This window comes from Clupea harengus, chromosome 23 (genome assembly GCF_900700415.2).
Source record: "Clupea harengus chromosome 23, Ch_v2.0.2, whole genome shotgun sequence".
NCBI classification, from domain to species: Eukaryota; Metazoa; Chordata; class Actinopteri; order Clupeiformes; family Clupeidae; genus Clupea; species Clupea harengus.
The window spans coordinates 22,365,251-22,387,489 of NC_045174.1; the positions used below are offsets into that span (position 1 = coordinate 22,365,251).

The window sequence follows — 22,239 nt, forward strand, 5'->3', positions numbered from 1 at the left end:
GCTGAATGTAGGGGACTTACAAACACAAACTCTCGCCGTAACTCCTTGATGCGGTCTGTGTTCCGGTCGAATGGGACCCTGTACACCCGTTTCATCCGCATGGCATTCCTGCGAAGAATACGGTCCAATGTAGAAGGGCTGACGGTCTGGACGTTCCTGAATGTAGCATGGTCAGCCAGGACCCTAGTTTGTATTTGTGTGATAGCGTTGGTGTCACGAACCATATTTACAATTTCAGTCTCCTGTTCGGCTGTGAAAGTGTGTGTTCTTCCTCCACGGTGTGGTTCTCTTTCAGTCCTGCAAAATACAAATACTGTGAGCACACTGTATTCTATTGATATGCAGTATTACAGTACACAAGGCAAATAGATTTGGTACCTGTTCTCCATCCTAAAGGTTCTAATGATGGCAGCAACTGTGAAGTGGATGAGATTTGGTTGGACCCTCTGGCCAGCCTCCCTCATGCTCAAACCATGGTTGAGCACATGGTCTACCACAGTGGCCCAAATCTCATTAGAGATGACCTTCTTTCTCTTAAGTACGAGTTAAGTACTACATTTACCAGGATGCTGTGTAGTTTAATAGTTTAATATATTCCCGCTGTTGATGTGGAATTCTGATTTGCATTTTGAATGAAGCAATGATAATATGTTATTCATAATGAACCAATAATAATTTGTTATTTACTTTTCAATTAATACAGATTTCAGTGAAAGGTTTAGAGTGAGTGAGATCTTACCAGGTTAATACAGATTTCAGTGAGTGAGTGTGTGTGTGTGTGTGTGTGTGTGTGTGTGTGTGTGTGTGTGTGTGTGTGTGTGTGTGTGTGTGTGTGTGTGTGTGAGATCTTACCAGGTTAGTACAGATTTCAGTGAGTGAGTGTGTGTGTGTGTGTGTGTGTGTGTGTGTGTGTGTGTGTGTGTGTGTGTGTGTGAGATCTTACCAGGTCGGACTCTGCGTGGCTGCACATAGGACACAAGCATAGCAGAGAATGCACCTGCAGTATCTTCCTCTACACACACACACACACACACACACACACACACACACACACACACACACACACACAGACACAGACAGACACACACACGACTTTGGGTCATTGTTCATTCTTGACATCTTATCATGCTGGAAAATCAACTTTCCAATCACACAAACAGAACCTCTCTGACTCTGCTGTCTTTACCTGTAAAAGGTAGGCAAGGGGCTGGCCTCTGCAGGTGATGTCTCTCTTCCACATTCCATCTCTCAGGTCAGGGTTCAGCCTGATGAACTCTGTTGGGGTCAGCCAGCTCTCTTCTGTGCGAATGCACTTTCCTGTGGTTCCTATACAGGTCAAAGGTCACCACGGGTCACTCAGTCACAAACACTCACACTGAAACACACACACTGAAACACTCACACTGAAACACACACACTGAAACACACTGAAACACACACACACACTCACTAGACGCAAAGCGGTCTTTCTGCAGTATTCCAACGACAGACCCACACTGGACAGGCAGAGTACTTCCTTCAAACATGGATGTGTCCACATCCCTGTTGCCATGGTAACTGCTGTCATCTCTGTTCTCTCCCATCCTTCCCTCCTCATCTCCTCTGTCTCCCTCCTCTTCTCCTCTGTCTCCCTCCTCTTCTCCTCGGTCTCCCTCCTCTTCCTCCTCTTCCTCCTCGTCTCCCTCCCTGTCCTCCTTCTGGATCCTGCTGTGGGACTCTTCTTCACTGGAGTCTGACACTTGCACAGAGATGGAGAGAAGAACATTTAGAGCTGCAGCTATCACACTGTTTACAGAACACACACACACACACACACACACGCACACGCACACGCACACACACACACACACACACACACACACACTCAAACAATCACACACTCACACACACACACACAAACAAACACACACAAACACGCACACACACACACACACACACACACACACACACACACATACACACACACACCAAAAGCAAATAACTAGCAACCAATTCCATGTTGGAATAAGCGTGAAACTCACGTATGATGGAGTTCTCAGGGCTGGAGGGGAAAAGGGCTCTTCTCATCTGCAGCAGGGGACAGGAAATACACTCTACACCTCATACAGTAGTCATGGAGACACCTCATACAGTAGTCATGGAGACACCTCAAACAGTAGTCATGGAGACACCTCATACAGTAGTCATGGAGACACCTCATAGAGTAGTCATGGAGACACTTCATACAGTAGTCATGGAGACACCTCATACAGTAGTCATGGAGACACTTCATACAGTAGTCATGGAGACACCTCATACAGTAGTCATGGAGACACTTCATACAGTAGTCATGGAAACACCTCATACAGTAGTCATGGAGACACCTCATACAGTAGTCATGGAGACACCTCATACAGTATTCATGGAGACACCTCATACAGTAGTCATGGAGACACTTCATACAGTAGTCATGGAGACACTTCATACAGTAGTCATGGAGTCATAAGGCAGTAGCTACACCCCATACACACACACTCACACACAGAACTGCTGCAATATCACAATACCTACACACAGACTTACACACAGAACTGCAGCAATATCACAATACCTACACACACACACTCACACATAGAACTGTAGCAATAGCTTTATCAGTGTGGATCGGAAAAAAATATCTGAGTATGCTACCATGACAACACGTCATGTGACCCCAGTAACATTAGAACTAGATGAAGGGTTACCTGTCCTCTTTCAGTTCTTCTCCTTTTAGCTGGTGGAGACTTTAAGTGATTCTCCTACAAGAAAACAAATAAATAGAAATAAATAGAAATTCAACTCTACCTACCGGTATCTGTTTCAGTTAACAGCAAAAAGCACATGACCTTTGCCCAGATGACATCATCAAATACTGACGTAAAAGAGAGGTGAAGGTTGATAAAAGCTGAACTACCGTAATTTCCGGACTATAAGCCGCTACTTTTTTCCCACGCTTTGAACCTCGCGGCTTAAACAATGACGCGGCTAATTTATGGATTATGATACCTGTGACTGTATACGGTGGCTTTGTGTTTACGGTGGCTTTGTGGAGCTAGGATGCTAGCATGGATGCAGCCGCATGGATGCTTAGCTCCACGCGATTTCTCAGTATCTCTCAATAACTTAACTAATGTCAAAATAACCACAGTCTACCGGCGTAGACAGAACACAACTTAAAACACTTTAGAAAATAAAATAAAAGTTTACAACAATACGAATCCAGTCTTCAAGTTCTTTAGCTCACTGGTTTGAAACTAGCGTCTGTCTTCAATCTAACGTTCTACCTGAACAGGAAGAACTACCTTATTTCTGATTTCTAAATCTTGCAACTGTGCTCTCTTAAAGCAACAGTGCACTTATCGTAACTGGCAAAACTAATAATATGCATCACTATTGTATTACTTTTGATATTCATTTTAGCCTATGTAAAGTTCATTTGTTTCAATGTACCGGTAGGCACCTGCGGCTTATAGACATGTGCGGCTTATTTATGTTCAAAATATATATTTTTTTTTTATTCCGTGGGTGAGGCTTATATTCAGGTGCGCTCAATAGTCCGGAAATTACGGTACGTTGTTGCTTTTAAAATGGATGTTTAAGTTAAATAACAATTAAATTACAATTTGGCTTATGAAAGCAGACTGTGGATCCAACACAACCACGACCACAACCACACACACACACACACACACACACACACACACACACACACACACACACACACACACACACAACCACACACACAACCACACACACACACACAACCACACACACTGACACACACACAACCACACACACACACACACACAGACACACACAGAGACACACACACACAACCACACACACACACACACACACACAACCACACACACAACCACACACACAACCACACACACACACACACACACACACACAGACTTGTTTCCTGTCACCTGAATCAGCTTCTGCAGGGTTGTTTGTCGGCAGCGGATGCTGATCTTCCAGTTCTTGTTCCTCTCCTTGCCTCCCAACTTCTCAAACTCACCTGGCGTGTACCACTGATCCTCGTGAAGAATGCATTTATCTCCTACAAAACAACAAAGCATTTGTTTGGAACAGCCACCAAGGCTGTTGTATTCCTTAGTCAGAATACTCATAACCTGTCTGGCTTAGTTCACTGCATATGAACTCAGTTCAAGGATAATACGTCCTGATAGTCAGTAGATATTTTAAAGGTGCAATCCCCGATTCTGGCAAAACATTGTTTATATTTGTACTGAACAGCCAATCAAATAACAACCCCAACCTTCTGTGCTTCTTTAGCAACGTGTGGATTGGCTGGAATTGTTTATGGCTCGTCCAACCCAGTATGTTTGTTTGTTGCCTGAGACAACACTGAAAGGGTTTTTTTTAGCGCACAAACTGAACTGACAGCTAGAAGACCATGAGGAGCAGGTCACTGAATATGACAAATAAAGTATTGGATTACAATCAGGGACTGCAGCTTTACCTGCACCATAGGAGGCCTAGGATGAAGGAGCCAATAATGAGCTGCTCTACTGAAGTCAGTCGGTCAGTCAGTGGACCAGTACTGACATACATGCTTGCTCCTGTACATGGGGTTATTATAGTAACACAACTCAAAGTTCCAGTCTGAGAGGATCCCTCACCTTTGGCCAGTTTGTCTCTGTGAAGAAAGCCCTCTTTGTCCCCACAGGTGACGGGTAGCTGGGACCTATGCATGGGCCAGTTCCAGATATCCTCCCTGCCCCCCTTCCTCAGAGGAGAGCCTGGAAAACACACCAGAGACTGAGAGGATGGAAACACAGGAGGGACACACAGAGCAGCACAGGACTGAACGATACAACAATCTAGTGTTAGTTTGGGAATGAGGACTGTGAGGACTGAACGATACAATAATCTAGTGTTAGTTTGGGAATGAGGACTGAACGATACAATAATCTACTGTTAGTTTGGGAATGAGGACTGTGAGGACTGAACGATACAATAATCTAGTGTTAGTTTGCGACACTCGATGCATGACTCTATTGCAGTGGGTGTGTTTATATATAGTACAGTAGGGGGGTTTAATATCAGTATGCTGAGAGTGTATACTCACAGTAGGGGGGTTTAATATCAGTATGCTGAGGGTGTATACTCACAGTAGGGGGGTTTATTATCAGTATGCTGAGGGTGTATACTCACAGTAGGGGGGTTTAATATCAGTATGCTGAGGGTGTATACTCACAGTAGGTGGGTTTATTATCAGTATGCTGAGGGTGTATACTCACAGTAGGGGGGTTTAATATCAGTATGCTGAGGGTGTATACTCACAGTAGGGGGGTTTAATGTCAGTATGCTGAGAGTGTATACTCACAGTAGGGGGGTTTAATGTCAGTATGCTGAGAGTGTATACTCACAGTAGGGGGGTTAAATGTCAGTATGCTGAGGGTGTATACTCACAGTAGGGGGGTTAAATGTCAGTATGCTGAGAGTGTATACTCACAGTAGGGGGGTTTATACACTCTCAGCATACTGATATTACTCACAGTAGTTGGGTTTCTGAAGCTTCTTCTTCTTCTTCTTCTGACTGGTTGTGACTTTAGAAGTCCCTGCTTGATCTTCCTCCTCCTCCTCTTCCTCCTCTCCTTCCTCCCTTCCGCTAGTGCTGCTCCCTTTCCTTTTCTGTCTACTCATCTTCTTCACCTTCTTTTCTTTTAAGTCTTTATTCTTTCCCTCCGTATTCTTCCTCTTGTCCAGTCTCTCCATCTCTGGTTGACTTTCATTGACTCGAAAAGACCCTGAATTTGGGGAAGAAAATGAAAGCAGGGAGATTGATCAGAGCCTGTTCCAAAATAACACCAGGCAGTGTCATCTAAGGTAATATGATCTCTATTGACACCAGGCAGTGTCATCTAAGTTAATATGATCTCTATTGACACCAGGCAGTGTCATCTAAGGTAATATGATCTCTATTGACACCAGGCAGTGTCATCTAAGTTAATATAAACTCTATTGACACCAGGCAGTGTCATCTAAGGTAATATGAACTCTATTGACACCAGGCAGTGTCATCTAAGTTAATATAAACTCTATTGACACCAGGCAGTGTCATCTAAGGTAATATGAACTCTATTGACACCAGGCAGTGTTATCTAAGTTAATATGAACTTTTCTCTGTCTCTCACACACACACACACACACACAGAAACACACACACACACAGACACAGACACACACACTATAATGAGAGTGCAGACCCACCGTCCATGAGGCTGTTCCTCAGTAGTTTGAGGGTGGGGTAATGCTGCAGGATGTGGTCTGTAAACACACACTCCCAGAAGGTCTTCACACGCTCTGCTTGATCTGTCTCCAGACTGTCCAGCACCTCATACACACCCTTCATCTTCTGCTCCTTCGTCTTCATCCTAACCACTCTCTGAGAGAGAGAGAGAGAGAGAGAGTGAGGGAGAGAGAGAGACAGACAGAGAGAGACAGAGGGAGAGAGAGAGAGACAGAGTGAGGGAGAGAAAGAGACAGAGTGAGAGAGAGAGAGACACAGAGTGAGAGAGAGAGAGAGACAGAGTGAGAGAGAGAGAGAGACAGACAGAGAGAGACAGAGTGAGAGAGAGAGAGTGAGAGAGAGAGACAGAGGGAGAGACAGAGTGAGAGACAGAGGGAGAGAGAGACAGAGAAAGACAGAGTGAGAGAGAGAGGGAGAGAGACAGAGAAAGACAGAGAGAGAAAGAGACAGAGTGAGAGAGTGAGAGAGACAGAGTGAGAGAGAGAGACAGAGTGAGAGAGAGAGAGACAGAGGACTTTAGCACTTTAGCCTGTTTACTAATACTGTTACAAATGTAATATAAAGTATTGCGCTCATTTTTAAAACGTGCCTGGTAGAGATTCTCCGACACAAGTGTGTGTGTGTGTGTGTGCGCGAGGGAAAGCAACATCAAGGTCTGTAGCAAAGTGTACCAGGAAGAGTGTTCCTTCTCACACACCCACTCACACACTCACACACACACACACACACACACACACACAGAGACACACTCACACATACACACACACACACAGACACACACTCTCTCTCTCACACACACACACACACACACACACACACACACACACACACACAGAGACACACACACACACACACACACACACACATACAGACACACACTCTCTCTCTCTCTCACACACACACACACAAACACACACACACACACACACAGACACACAGACACACACGAAACATACACACACACACACACACACACACACACACGCACACACTACCCAGTCTGTATGTGTCTGTACTTATCCCACCCTGAGAGGCTGGTTCTCTAAACTCATTGAGCATCAGGCTACTCCTCTAGGATGGCAAACACAGCACATACAAATACCCTGCATTGTGTGTGTGTGTGTGTGTGTGTGTCTGTGTGTGAGAGAGAGTGTGTGTGTATGTGTGTGTGTGTGTGTGTGTCAGTGTCATGTCATGCTAAGGTCAACACAGGTCAACACAGTGACATGAATCAATAACCTCCTCTAGTGTGTGTGTGTGTGTGTGTGTGTGAGTGTGTGTGTGTGTGTGTAACCTCCTCTAGTTTCACACTAAGCGCCTGATGAAAAGAATGTTTCAAAATGTGTTTGCACATCACACACCCCCTCTTAACTCCCCCAAATACATGCACACACACACACACACACACACACACACACACACACACACACACACACACACACACACACACACACACACACACACACACACACAGGGAGTCCATGGGGTCCAGGAGGAAAATCTCATTTTGTCCTTTTGGCTCCTGTCAACAAGACCCCACGTAGAGACTATGTACACATACACACACACACACACACACATGGATACAAAGAGCCTAATCTCAAGAAAAATGCAGACTTCCTGTTCAATTTTGGGATGTAACATCAGTCAGGGGCACGAATCTTACTCTTATATCTTATAATAGCTATATTTTTTTGTATATTACCGTAAAGTAAGCCTGTCTTTAATGACTGTATTTACTTACATAACTTAATTACACTATGTAATATAACACTTTTAAAAGCTGTTTAGACTTTTATTTTAAACTTAACTTTAACCCCGACTTTAACATTAAGAATAACCTGTGCTCCCTGTGATTCAAGCCACTGCTTATAGTTGCAGGGCTAAAACGTATGGAAACATAGCTTAAGACAGGCCTGCGCATTAACAGATAATTATCATGTGCCCAACAATCATATACACAACATAGTTCAAACACAAATGGGTTTACTCACCTGGTAGAGCTTCTCCGACACTAGGTCGTGGTCTCGTAACTGCCTGAGGAAGGTGTGCGGTTGGTCTATGCACGAGATCTCCGTCTTTTTACGGTGGAAGAAGCGAAGTAACTCCTCATGCGTCAGGAAATCTAATGACAGCTCCATTGGGACCCGTAGACCCATTCACTAGCTACAAAGTCAACTGCAGAAGAGCAAAGAGACTCGTATAGCAGGTAGTGATGGGAAGTTCGGATCATTTTACCGACTCGGTTCTTTGAATCTCGTTCAGTAAAATGAACGAATCTTTTTTCGAGTCATTCGTTCAATTGGGGGGGGGGGTGGTGGTAAGATAAATTCCTGCATTAAAATAATGTATCATGACAGTCTGGATGATTTGAAGTGATCATTTATTTTCACACTAGCATTCAATTATCACGGCATAACTATTACGCTGAACTCTAAGTAAAGTACTAAAAAGTTAAAATAACGAAACCTGTAATTATTACCTGTGAAGGAATATCATTCACGTCTTACTAAACCTAGCCACGCGAAAGTGAACGAGGTAAACAAATCCTTTCTGTTTCCTCTTCTGAGCGCAGGTCACGTGAAAAATGATCCTAAGATCCGTTTCCGAAGACCCAGTCAAAATGAACGAATCATTTCTGTTTTCTCTACCAGTGCTGAGCCTATGCAGGTCACGTGAAAAATGAACGATGAACGATGAACGATGAACGAATCATTGATCTACTCGCTACCAGTGCTGAGCCTATGCAGGTCACGTGAAAAATGAACGATGAACGATGAACGAATCATTGATCTACTCGCTACCAGTGCTGAGCCTATGCAGGTCACGTGAAAAATGAACGATGAACGATGAACGAAAGATTTACCCGAAGACTCGGTTGGCAGATGAACGAAACATTGACCCGAAGACACGGTCGGGAGGTGAACGATTCGTTCATCTGCCGGATACAGATCTTTAGATCATTTTTCACGTGACCTGCATTGGTTTAGTAGAGGAAACAGTTACCTTATTCTCTTTCGCGTGACCGCTGTTTTTAGTATAGAAACGTGAATTATATTCGTTCACAAGTCATAATGACTGGTTTTGTTATTTTCACTTTACATTTACACTTACAGTTTAGTGCAGTGTAATTGTTTGCCGTGATAATTAAATGCCAGTGTGATAATAAATGACAATTTAAAACCATACAAACTGTCATGTTGTACTGTATTTAATAGAGGTTTTCTTTAAAAAATATGATCTGCCACACAAAAGCTGTCAGTCATGGCTGTCTCCAAGGGGACCGTGGCCCTTCTCCACCCTCCCCCACATTTTTGCACTAGGTGACCTGCAAGCCATCTAGAAGTTAGTGTGTCGCTTTGAATGAAATGCCAAATAAAATGTGATGTAAATGTTTTTTATTATAACCCAAAATCCCAATATTGCACCATGTTACATGTATTAATAATTGACTCTTTGCATATAATAAATAATAACACAAAGATGATCCAAAGATCCGTATCCGAAGACCCAGTCAAAATGAACGAATCATTTCTGTTTTCTCTAGCTACCAGTGCTGAGCCTATGCAGGTCACGTGAAAAAATGATCTAAAGATCTGTATCCGGCAGATGAACGAATCGTTCACCTCCCGACCGTGTCTTCGGGTCAATGTTTCGTTCATCTGCCAACCGAGTCTTCGGGTAAATCTTTCGTTCATCGTTCATCGTTCATTTTTCACGTGACCTGCATAGGCTCAGCACTGGTAGCGAGTAGATCAATGATTCGTTCATCGTTCATCGTTCATTTTTCACGTGACCTGCATAGGCTCAGCACTGGTACCACTTGGTTGGCAGAAGGATCATTTCCCACGTGACCTGCATTCAACGAATAATTTCTGTTTCCTTGGCTGAGCCTATGCAAGTCCCAATGGGTGGCCACGAGAAAATGAACGAATCTTTTTTTGAAAGGACTCGTTACTCTCGAGTCCTTGTAAGGATTCGTTCAAAATGAACGAATCGTTCACGAACGACACATCACTAATAGCAGGCAGTGGGCTAGCTTAAGGCTGTGCAAGACGCTTGGTAACAATATAATTTCAGCCTACACATTCATATACACTTGATTCGATTTTTTGTGCCTCTACTTTTTACAAGCAAGCGTGATATACTTGATGATGACTTAATCATGATAGTTTATCGAATAAACGAGCCATCTTTAATCGACTGCAATCCAATAGGCTTGTGCCTACATCCGTGTATACTGCTTGACATAAGTGAGCCCGCCAAACAGGCATATTTAAACTACAGCTACATACCTCTACCCCCACGACCGAGGACGTCAAGTCTTCTGAACGTGACGTTTTGTGTGATATTTTCCAAAAACACACATTTCCCGCCCGTGTTCTGTACTCCACTGTCAAACACGGAAGTAGTACCGTATGACGTTTGGAAAACGAAAGTTAGAAGCGCGTAGTTCATGAACAAATACTCTTGTGTCCCGTGGCGCTGACACATAACCTACATCCAGTCCTAGGCTATCTGCCTAAGATAAAAAGACTAGGTGTGTGTGAAAGTAATGGGATCATGTTACGGATGAAGGATAACGTTTTTTTTTTCGTTTTTTCTTTGTTAACAAATTCAATTCAGAGAAGCATATCATATTTTACGTTTCCCAACATATGGGCCATCATGAAATCTGGGCATCTAAAGAAAGAGAGAGAGAATGAGTGTGTGTGTGTATGAGAGAGAGAGGGAGAGAGAGATAATGTTTCCGTTCTTAATGTAATAAAAACTGATAATGTCAAACAAAACAGAGTTCCAATAACGTAATAACTTTTGCGCCCAATGTATATAATACGTTTTTACATTAATGTTATTGTTGTGTATTGATATTGCCACTACAGCTCCCATGATCCTTCAGGTCATGGGGGAACTATAAAGGGGCTGGGCTCCCCACGTTCACTCTCTTCACTCTTCTCTCTTGATGGACTCGGCCTTCACTCCACTCTGCGCTCCTGATGAGCCTGGGCTACATGTTATTACTAGTTAATGAATTCCAGTTTACGTTAATGGCACCTCCAGCGCCTCTTACTTGTTTTAATGCGTGCCCCCACCCGGACACAACAGTTATCACAGACAATCACTCTGATGTCATGTAGTCGCTTTAAAGATGCTGTGTTTAAGCTAATATCATCTTTAAGCTGTGCAAGGGCATGGCTTCAGGATAGCGGGTTGCAGCGCACATCATGGTCAACACAAATTGATGGACAGACTTAAACTTGGGCAGGGAACCCATGCATTCAACAGTTATGCATTCAAAGGGATGTGCCATAATTGGAATAGGACAGAGTGGGGCTGGGGAAATGGTCTGATTGGGTTTACCCTTAAGTTGACATGATGGCAAGACTGGCAGAATTTTGCAACAGCGCTCTTTAATCCAGGCCAAAGCACTCGTTGATAGGTCTTATTAATACCCTAGTTTTTTCTTGCCCCTGTCGCCATTGTGTTTGCTCTAAGGGGGTCCAGGCACTGGGCTCTGTAAAGCGCCTTGAGACAATTCTATTGTTTTGGCGCTATGTAAATACAATTGAATTGAATTAAAGTTAAAGTCTGCTCTTGCAGAAATATTCTAGTGGGGCCATATTACCTAGACATAGAACAAATCGAACTTCCCAGATATATATATAAAAAAAGTACAAGTTGCACAACAATATAATGATAGTCCATTTTAATGAAAAAACATCCATCACAGTAATTACAACAACCGTCATCAACCTAATTATTATAAGAAAAAATGAATATGTATACATTTCAGGATTCAACATATATATTTTATGAAAATGCTAATCTGAAGAAAAATAATAATCAAAATATATACCTATTATATACATCTCCCCAGGGGTTGGAGTATGAGTTTCAACCACTGAAACTTTCATGTTTCAAGTAGGCCAACTCTAATGTGGAGGAAAAATATTTAATATTTTGACTCCAAACACCGTTAACTTCCCTAATATCTTCCGCTATGATATGTATCATAAACACCAAATGTAGCAATCAATTTATTTATCAATAACAGCATTATAAGAAACAGAAAACACAATTTGACATTATGAACACCTCTCTAATTTCATTTCATAGCACTTTGGAAGTGCCAACTGTGGCTCCATACTCCTATACACTGACCATCTGTGTACAAGTACAAAGTTACAAAGCTATGAATCAATAGCTGAAGGATATTTGAACATAATCCCCATCCAGGAGTCCCATGGTCAGGAGGATCATCTGCCCAACTCTTGCAGCAGGTCAGGGCATTCCCTCTGGAGGATTCCGAGGAACTCCCTCTTCCCTCCAGCCCCATGAGAAACCAGGGCGTCAAACACGCGTCTCATCTTCTCCTGTTCAGTCGGTGCAGCTCTGATGTTGGCATACACTTCTTCGTTGATAAGGTTTTGCGACAGCATATGATCTGCTATCTGTATCACATTCTGAACCTTCTGAATGAGAACTGCCCGATGTCTGGAGAGGAAGTCTGCAGCATCTAATGTGCTCTCACCACCCTGTTTGGGTTTTTCCCTGAAGCATTCATTTTTCCAGATCGTTGCCTCCCAGTGTTGCTGTTGGTCTACAGAGCTGAGAAGTTCCATCTTGAAGTCGACAGCCTCGCTTAGGTGCACCTCAGAGAAGTTGGGAACAATATCGCTGCGTCTAAGGTTTAGTTTTCCTGGACAGATATTGGCGTTGCAGGTGGTCTTGAAAACATAAAACTCATTCATCTGAAGAGGGTTCTCAGGCCGGCCCTTGGCGAGCATGACGCCTTTGTATCCTTCCTTCAATTCCTGGTTGTCCAATAACTGTCTGAGATGGGCATCCGCTGGCAGGAGGTATGCGCGGAAAGTGAATGGTACTGTGCTGCTCAGATAGACCTGAACATCAGCATGGATCTTCACCTCCTTCCCAGGGAGCAAGAGCGAAATCAAAGAGTAGAAAAGTCCAAGAAGAGAAAAGGAGGGGTTCACCAGCCTGGCATGGAAGCGACTCAGCTCACACTTCTCCAAACACACTCCACTGTCCTGCTTATGCAGAACCATCACAGCATCCTTCAGACAGGACTGACTACCTCCCAAACAGAGGAAATGTGGCAGGTGGATCTCCTGGAGCTCTCCTGAGATGAGCTTGATGTCCATCGAAGGGCCAGCTGGTCTGTACTGCATGTGAGGCAGCTCTCCAGCCAAGAGTTGCCAGTCTGTGAAGCGGTACTGCAGGATGACTTGACCAGCACACGACCAGCGCAGACCAGACTCTGAGCACTCATACCTCCCTGCAGGAGAGCTCAGGCTGTAGGTTGAAACGCTCTTCTCTGTGGAGACGTCAGGCTCCACCAGGACCCAGTGGCTGGAGTCTGGAACTTCAGTACAGGCTTCACAGCTCTTCTGTAGATCTTCACTGTGGTAACCCTCCCTTTAAGAGAGAGAGAGAGAGAGAGAGAGAGAGAGAGAGAGAGAGAGAGAGAGAGAGAGAGAGAGACAGAGACACACACACACACACACACACACACACACACAGCTTGAACACAGATAAACCAGCATAACCACAAAGATACACACGAATGAAAAGGTTCTCACTCTGAACAGGTCAAGGTGTTCTCTTCAGGAGGAAACCTGATGTTTCATCAGTCGGGGGAAGAAGACTACGTTCACCAGATTCTCCCTCCATTTTATCCCCAACACACACACGGATGCTTATATACACACACACACACACACACACACACACACACACACACACACGGATGCTTATATACACACGCACACACACACATGGTCAGACAGAGGAAAGTAATGGCTACATAGACTGGAGGTCATTGGAGGCCAGTATCACCTAGTGATGTGTGAGAAGTGACAGATCCAAACTAAATGTCATGTAAGCTAGCACAGTTGATTCACAAGTAATGATATTAGTGTTTGGAAGTTTTTCAGTTTCCCTGCTTCCCTCACAGACTCACTGCCACGCCCCTTTCCCAGCCTGTTCATTTCCCCATTCTGTTTCACTCAGCTCCAATTAGCCCTGATCACCTGCCTATTAGGCCACACCCTGCCACCAACCTTATTAGCCACACCTGTGCCCACAGCCCCTTCCTTTCACTCAGAGACACTGAGAACCTGGATGCTGCTGCATGTGCTCCTCCTGTGTGCGTTATCTGAGCCATGGAAGTGAATTGTAGTAGGTTGTACTTCAATGGACTGATCCTGATTCAGTTTAGAGATGAAAATGAACTGAAATGTGTCAGTGAATTGTTTGTTACCTTAACCTTGTTGCCTTAATTGTGAATGCTCCTAAGTTTATATGCTCACGTATTGCCTGTGTAGGCTGAGACCTTATGTTGTGCTTAATGATGTACAGTTACAGTTATTATTATGTGGCACATGGAATGATTAATTGACTTATGTAGTGTAACTTGAGCGCATTTTGAATGCTGTGGCATCGTTTGTATTATGGCATTGTTTGGAGCTGATTGTATTTCATTTCTCCTTTCCTCCTAGGAACCACACACATGCTTGTACACACACACACACACACACACACACACACACACACACATCCATACAGTCCTTCTCATATCCTCACTGGAACTCTAATAAATGACCCTTCTGAACAGTGAATCCTGACTGGACAGTGTGTTCTTACCGACACCCCCATTTGGTCTCAAGCCAGCCACCCTAAACTCTAAAACTCCTTCATGGTCTTTTGCTCACCGGAGTGCTGATGACCAATGGAGTCCAGTCATTCATTGCCTTCGCTACTTCAACCTGAGCGCCCACGCCGGCAAACCCAGCTTCCTGCTCGCTATGATGAGTTCATCGTGCAGTATGGCCAACGGCCACAAGCGCCCGCAGCAGCGCAGGAGCAACAGCCCCTCTACTCTGCAGACATCTTTGGTGCTGGTCCTCATTATGAACCCCAACCCCAGTGTGCATCTGAGGAAGAGGATGAACCCTTGCAGCCACCTCGGGAGTCTATGGATGAGGATGAGCCAGAGGAGGCAGAACTGCCCGCAGAGAACAGAAGTCCCCTCCCTCACCTCCCAGGTTCAGTCCTGGCATACCTCACATCCTTCTGCCCATAATCAGTTCCCTGCCATCTCACAAGTCCCAGCCCCACATCAGTCTCTGCGTCCAGCCCATACACTGCCTCATCAAGCCTCGCCTAGTGCCATGACCCAGTCTGCCCAGCCTGTGTATCAGCCCCTCAATGCGCATCACCACCACCTGACCTATGCTGCCCATTCAAGCCCTCTAGCTCCCCCTGTGGCCCGACTGCAGTCCTACAGATGGGTAGAAGGTCCCTCATTCCCTGATCTCACCAGAGAGGATGAAAGCCAGTATATGATGCTGAAAATGGCCTTATCCAACCTGTATGACCCGGGTGAGTCTGAGTCTGCCATCCAGTATGTGTGTATTGTCAATCCACTGAACATCATGTCAGTAAATGCTCCCCAATGAGCAGAGAGCAAGCTGGATCAAAGAGCAGAAACGCTGCTGGCGATGTGCACGAGACCACTTTGCCAGCCACCCTAAACTCTAAAACTCCTCTTCAACTAGCATTAACATTGTTATTGGTGCAGTAGTCATAGTATTGTTGTTATTATTAACAAAACAACAACAACCTCCCAGGTAGCTGTAAGTCTCATGTATGGAGTAGACACTGACTGACTGGTCTAATAACTGGATAATAATAATAATAATAATAATAATAATAATAATAATAATAATAATAACATGTCTTTTTAAAGCAGGGCACTGAATGATTTTCACCAGCGGTTGCCTCCACTCCTCCTTTGACAGAAAACGACACATGTGCTGTGCTTTACTTGTGGACCAGTCCATTTCAGGAGTCTATCAGTACATGACCGCATCCTCTTAATCACACCTTCTTGTGTCCAGGCTTTTCCTAACCAGTTTTTCCATCATGCTGAAGCAGGCCGACAGATGTCACAGGATACGGGACTTGCCAGTGGTGTGTGTAAATCTGTTTAAAGGCTATCTTCATGCTTGTTACCATACACATAATAAACAGGGATCTGCGTAAAATTATGCCAGACAATTCTAGAGACACACACACACACACACACACACACACACACACACACACTCCCTCCATTTCATCCCAAACCTCATGACCTCATTCTCTCTCTGGGTTCCTCCTGAAGTGTGTGTGTGTGTATGTGTGTATGTGTGTGTGTGTGTGTGTGTGTGTGCTGTTAGACTCACTTGGGAGTGTCCACAGAGAGCAGCTGTGCTCCTGGATCCTGCTGGGCTTGGTCTTGGTCATCTGAGGCTGCTGCTGCTGGACTCTCCTTTCTGAAGATACCTTGATCCGCTCTAGAAGACAAACGATTATTAATGTGTTAACAGGTATGCTAGGTTCTCCAGTGGGGATTCTTCAGTTAATGCTGAACAAAATCATCTCTCACACACACACACACACACACACACATTACAGATAGTGCACACACACACACACACACACACACACACACACACACACACACACTACAGATAGCGCACACACACACACACTACAGATAGCGCACACACACACACTACAGATAGCGCACACACACAGGCACACACACACACACACACACTACAGATAGCACACACAAAGGCACACACATACACGCGCACACAGAAACAACCACTACAGATAACACACTTACACACAAATTCCGTTGTATGCGAATACAATGACAATAAAGGCTTTTACAAAATAAGAAAGCCTGATAAAGGCTTTTCTATTCTATGCTTTTCTACACACACGCACAAACAATCACTACGGATAATACGCACACACACACACGCACACAGTACTTGATCCATTAAAAGGTGCCCAACACAAACACAAACATTTGATGATCGTTTGGTCAATAAAGTCTTTGGTCTTTATACATTTTGATAACTTAGATGAAGATCTGATCACATCTCAGGTCATATTCATGCAGATTCTCAGGAATACATCTAAATATATCTAAAAGGTTCACATAATTTCTAGCACCACTTTACAAACACCATAGTTCATCTATCATAATAAACAAAACAACAGCTAACTGAAAATTCACAAAAATACCTCACCTGAGGTAAAATATAAAGGACACAAAACTTCCCAAAATCCCTTTCTGACGAAAAACAGAGGTAAACAAGGGGAGGAAAACAAACGGCACCCAATATCTCCTCCAGAGACTAATGACAGCAAACAGCACCCAACCTCCTTATGTCCTCCAAAAACTAATAATATTTTATGGGAACTTAAGTGATCACCACTCTGCTTGCAGGCCTACAGCCAACTAAGAGGAGAAAGAGTTAGCATCAACTAGACAGGCTACACGCTCTCACACACACACACACACACACGCTCTCACACACACATGCTCTCACACACAGCAGGGGGGTATTCGTCGTAGCTCGCTAAACGGTTTAGCGAGCTAATTTTCAGGCTAAGATAAAAAACGCCCCTCTTTTTGGTTCGTGGAAGCAACTTTTGATAAATCACCATAGTTACATATCGATTAGCACTAACCTGCTCCAGGGCAGGCTAACTTAAGTGTAGCTGGATAAGCTTGCCACACCCCCGGAAAAAGGAGGGATCCCATTGACCAAGGACTGATATTAGAGTTAGATTAGCGGAGGGAGAGAGTTCTTTGCGATCGCCAAGATCCATTATTCTTGTATGAGCGCTACCGATTCAGCCGACAAGGAATCATTAATTTACAAGACCTTCTCGAGTCATTTATTGCAAACACCACAGTCGAACATTGACTGTCTTTTGGCTTTTTTGCGAGTGGTACATTTTTGTAGTGTCGGTGATGCGGAGAACAAAGCACTCATAATTATATGAGTGTTATTAGTACACCATAGCATATCATTATTGTAGAAAATGATTACGGTGGACTCATGATAAGAATAGAGAGAAATACAGCCAATTTATTTTCGCTGCTTCAATTTATTGCATTTGTTATTAATACATTTAGTCATTTAACAGACGCTTTTATTCAAAGCGACTTCCAAGGAAATGTAAAACTACATCAAGGAAGGAGGTGAGGGGATTTGAACAAGCAACCATGCAGATTCAGACCGGTAGACGAAACCTCTGTACCAGCTGACACTTGCCGTCAGGGATTCATACATAGATATCACCCTATAAACACCCCAACACACCTTGCTCTCACAGCGGTGGTGGTGTTGAATTTTGCCATGATTATGGTCTTGTATTGTTCATAAGCGTTCATGTTCATCTCCTACTCGCCAGCGGAGAAAAAAAGAGCCCTTTTCTTTGAGTTTAGAACCATTATACCGTTAGAAAATCATGGTTTTGGTGATCGACCTTTCCTGCCTTTTGAAGTAGGACGTGCACGCGCAAATGCCACGATAACTTTAGCCTGCTTGAAATTAACCACATGATTAGGATGCGGGTCAGCCGTTAACGAACCGATATTTGCTGTTCTCAATCAGCTCGCTAATCTTAACGGGCTAAAAGGCCAATTGATTAACTTAGCTTCAATCCTACGACGAACGTACCCCAGAACAGAGAACAACAAGCGCAGGAGAATGAAACCAAAAGAACAACGCTTTTCATGAGTTATCTTGAAATAACAGATATACATCCTTGGAGGTAACAGCACACACACACACACACAGACAATTATTCACACACAGACATACACAAAATGTGTTTCATCTATCATATGGTGCCCAACACACACCCACACGTACTATACTTGACCAATTACAGAGTGCCACACAACAGTGACATAACACACAACCTCATTCATACCTTGACACACACACCCACATATACACACACACCCACACACACATATATACAGTATATAAAGGGGTGCTACGCACATACCCTTCACTCAGCACCAAAGAGTGACATATAAACACACTGTGTTGACCCACACAAACACACTCCTCCTAACACACACACACACACACACACTCCTCCTAACACACACACACACATCAAGGGGTGCTACGCACATACCCCTTACTCAGCACCAAACAGGGAGACATAAACACACACACACACACACACACAGACTCCGTTGCATCCACCATAGCACTCCATACATTTGTGCCTGATACACACACACAACCCTTCCTCCACATCAAATGGTGTCCCTCACACACTGCATCATCATCCTTCAATCATCACAGGGGGCCACTGAGACACACAAACACCCACACACTTACCGTACTTCAGCCATCACAGTGTGCCAATCTCACACACACACACACACACACACACACACAAACACAGACATACATACACTCACTGGGACTCACTCATCACAGGATTTCATATGCGTACACTCACTGGGTGATACACACACACACACACACACACACACACACCCCTTTATGTCATCATCATCATTCACTCAGTCAGTCAGTGAAAGATACACAAACACCCATTAAAGGGTGCTCCGCCTAACACACACACACACACACACACACACACAGTGTACTAGACATCTCACAAGGTGCCACACACACACACACAGTGTACTACACATTTCACAAGGTGCCACATACAGTCTCTTACACACACACACACACAGACTCTCACACAAACGCACACACACACACCATCTCACAAACACACACAGACACACTCTCTCATAAGCACTCACATATACAGACACACACACACACACACACACACACACACACACACACACACACACCTTCATTCAGTCATTGAGAGATAGACAAACACTCATGCACACACACCCCCACACACAAACCAACACACACCAGGGGGTGCTAGACACATACCCCCCCACACACACACACACATACAATAATTGACCCATCACAGAGCCACACAAACACCAGTCATCACAGGTATCACACACATATTCATTCATTCATTCATCACACACACACACACAAACACACCACATATACACACTGTGTAATCCACATGTCCACATGTCAAGTGTTGTTACCAAAGCCAACCCATACACTTACCATACTTGAGCCAACACAGAGTGCCAATCAAACACACACACACACACTCACCGTGCCTCAATCATCACAGGATGTCATATGAGTACACTCGCTGGGTGCCCCATACACACACACACACACACACACACACACACCTTTATGTATCATCCTTCACTCAGTCACTGAGAGATACACAAACACCCATTAAAGGGTGCTCCCCCTAACACACACACACACACACACACACACAGTGTACTACACATTTCACACATTTCACAAGGTGCCACACACACACACTCACATCACCAATGAAGGACCCCCCCCCCCCCCCCCTTAAATTACACACCATACTTATCCTATTACAGGGTCCCATGAAAACACACACACACTGTCACCCTCACCCATCACTGTGTGCCCCCCCACCCCACACACAGATCTCTTGTTGTGTGTTAACACTCACACTAGTGTCTCCAGCTTGCAGTGGGGACTCTTGAGGAGGTCTGAGAGATGCTGAATTCCTGCATCATGAAGATCACGATTCCAACTCAGGTTCAGCGTCTTCAAACTGCAGGAGGTTGATCTGACAGCTGATGCTAAAGCAGCACAGCTCTTCTCTGTGAGGGAACAATCCATCAACCTGGGGGAAACATCATGACACGTGTGATTATTACACTCACATACCTTTACCTATACCAACACCAACCCACACACTTACCGTACTTCAGCCATCACAGAGTGCCAATCACACACACACACACACACACACACACACACACTCACTCACTGGGACTCACTCATCACAGGATGTCATATGCGTACACTCACTGGGTGATACACACACACACACACACACACACACGCACTCACACCTTCATTCAGTCATTGAGAGATAGACAAACACTCATGCACACACACCCCCACACACAAACCAACACACACCAGGGGGTGCTAGACACATACCCCCCACACACACACACACATACAATAATTGACCCATCACAGAGAGCCACAAAAACACCAGTCATCACTAGGGATGGGTATCGTTTGGTTTTTATTCGATACCGGTACATAACCGATACTTTTAAAACGATACCGGTGCCGGAACCGATACTTTTATAAAAAAAATTAAAAAATTAACGATTGACGACATTTAAGAAAGGCTTTATTGCCAAATATATGAACTGTTTAAAGTAGATTATATATATAAATAAATACAAAACACCTTTTAACTTAAAACTTAAATAATATATGAACTGTTAACAAAAGTTTAGACTATACTTAAATAAATACAAAACACACACACACACTCTGTACACACACTACAGCTTCAATACTTCAGCAATTCTTTTGTTCAATTCAATTTTTTTTCTTCAAATTGAACAATATATTAACTGTTTAAAGTATATTATAAATATAAATACATACAAAACACTTGGCTTCAAACTTTTTAACTTCAAACTATGAACATTATATTAACTGTAAACAACAGTTTATAGTATACTTAAATAAATATAAATAAATACAAAAAACAGCTTCAAACTTCTTTTGCAAAAATATGAGCATATTTGCCTTTGGAGTCAAAAATGTATTATTTTGTTTGCATTTATTTCATGAAATTTCACCATTTTATGATTTGTTTATACCTATCTTTTCTAGCTTGTTTATAGTTAATCTTGTTACTTGAACACACTGAGTACGAGAAAATGTGTACTGCCCCTTTAAGAGACTACCCGTAGGTTAAGTATAGCTGTCATCTCCGTTTATTTTTCAGTCTTCGGTTGCTGAACTGCCGTTGACTCTTTGCCTTCTCTCCACTCTTTTCACGCAATTGTTTTGTTGCATTTGCTGCACGTCGCGATGTTTGAATATTTTGGTGCGAAATACAGCCACACTTTTGACCGTTTACCTTTCGGTATTTTCTCTGTTAAAAGGTTGATGGCTAGTTCTGTT

The 22,239-nt window shown here is 43.7% G+C and overlaps 3 protein-coding genes across 3 annotated transcripts in view; all 3 read right to left on the reverse strand.

Moving 5' to 3' along the window:
- LOC116218607 (nuclear body protein SP140-like protein) overlaps nucleotides 1–22,239 on the reverse strand; it is a 176,862-nt gene that overhangs the window by 227 nt on the left and 154,396 nt on the right. The gene's annotated exons all lie outside the window — the stretch shown is intronic.
- Nucleotides 241–11,347, reverse strand: LOC105904723 (nuclear body protein SP140-like protein). The gene is made up of 12 exons (XM_042703349.1): nucleotides 10,597–11,347; nucleotides 8,296–8,479; nucleotides 6,262–6,436; nucleotides 5,547–5,798; nucleotides 4,668–4,787; nucleotides 3,951–4,084; nucleotides 2,724–2,777; nucleotides 2,022–2,067; nucleotides 1,451–1,738; nucleotides 1,187–1,326; nucleotides 944–1,012; nucleotides 241–297 (listed from the first exon to the last, which is right to left on the reverse strand). Exons 2-12 carry the CDS (start codon nucleotides 8,440–8,442, stop codon nucleotides 292–294), a joined length of 1,431 nt encoding a protein of 476 aa, XP_042559283.1. The 5' UTR covers nucleotides 8,443–8,479; nucleotides 10,597–11,347; the 3' UTR covers nucleotides 241–291.
- Nucleotides 11,994–22,239, reverse strand: part of LOC105902231 (NACHT, LRR and PYD domains-containing protein 1 homolog) — a 44,413-nt gene continuing 34,167 nt past the window's right edge. Inside the window, exons 2-4 of the mRNA XM_042703184.1 lie at nucleotides 17,410–17,453; nucleotides 16,549–16,659; nucleotides 11,994–13,738 (exon numbers count right to left, since the gene is read on the reverse strand). Of these exons, the coding sequence (XP_042559118.1) occupies nucleotides 12,559–13,738; nucleotides 16,549–16,659; nucleotides 17,410–17,453 (1,335 nt within the window). The 3' untranslated portion in view covers nucleotides 11,994–12,558. The remainder of the gene's footprint in view (nucleotides 13,739–16,548; nucleotides 16,660–17,409; nucleotides 17,454–22,239) is intronic.

Excerpts from the sequence above, each read along its gene's own strand:
- LOC105904723 (XM_042703349.1), bottom strand. The coding sequence starts at position 8,442 with ATGGAGCTGTCATTAGATTTCCTGACGCATGAGGAGTTACTTCGCTTC. Across the intron at positions 5,799-6,261 it reads GAGGAACAGCCTCATGGACG|GGTCTTTTCGAGTCAATGAA; the intron begins GTGGGTCTGCAC and ends CCCCAAATTCAG. Across the intron at positions 1,327-1,450 it reads GAAAGACCGCTTTGCGTCTA|GAACCACAGGAAAGTGCATT; the intron begins GTGAGTGTGTGT and ends TGACCTGTATAG.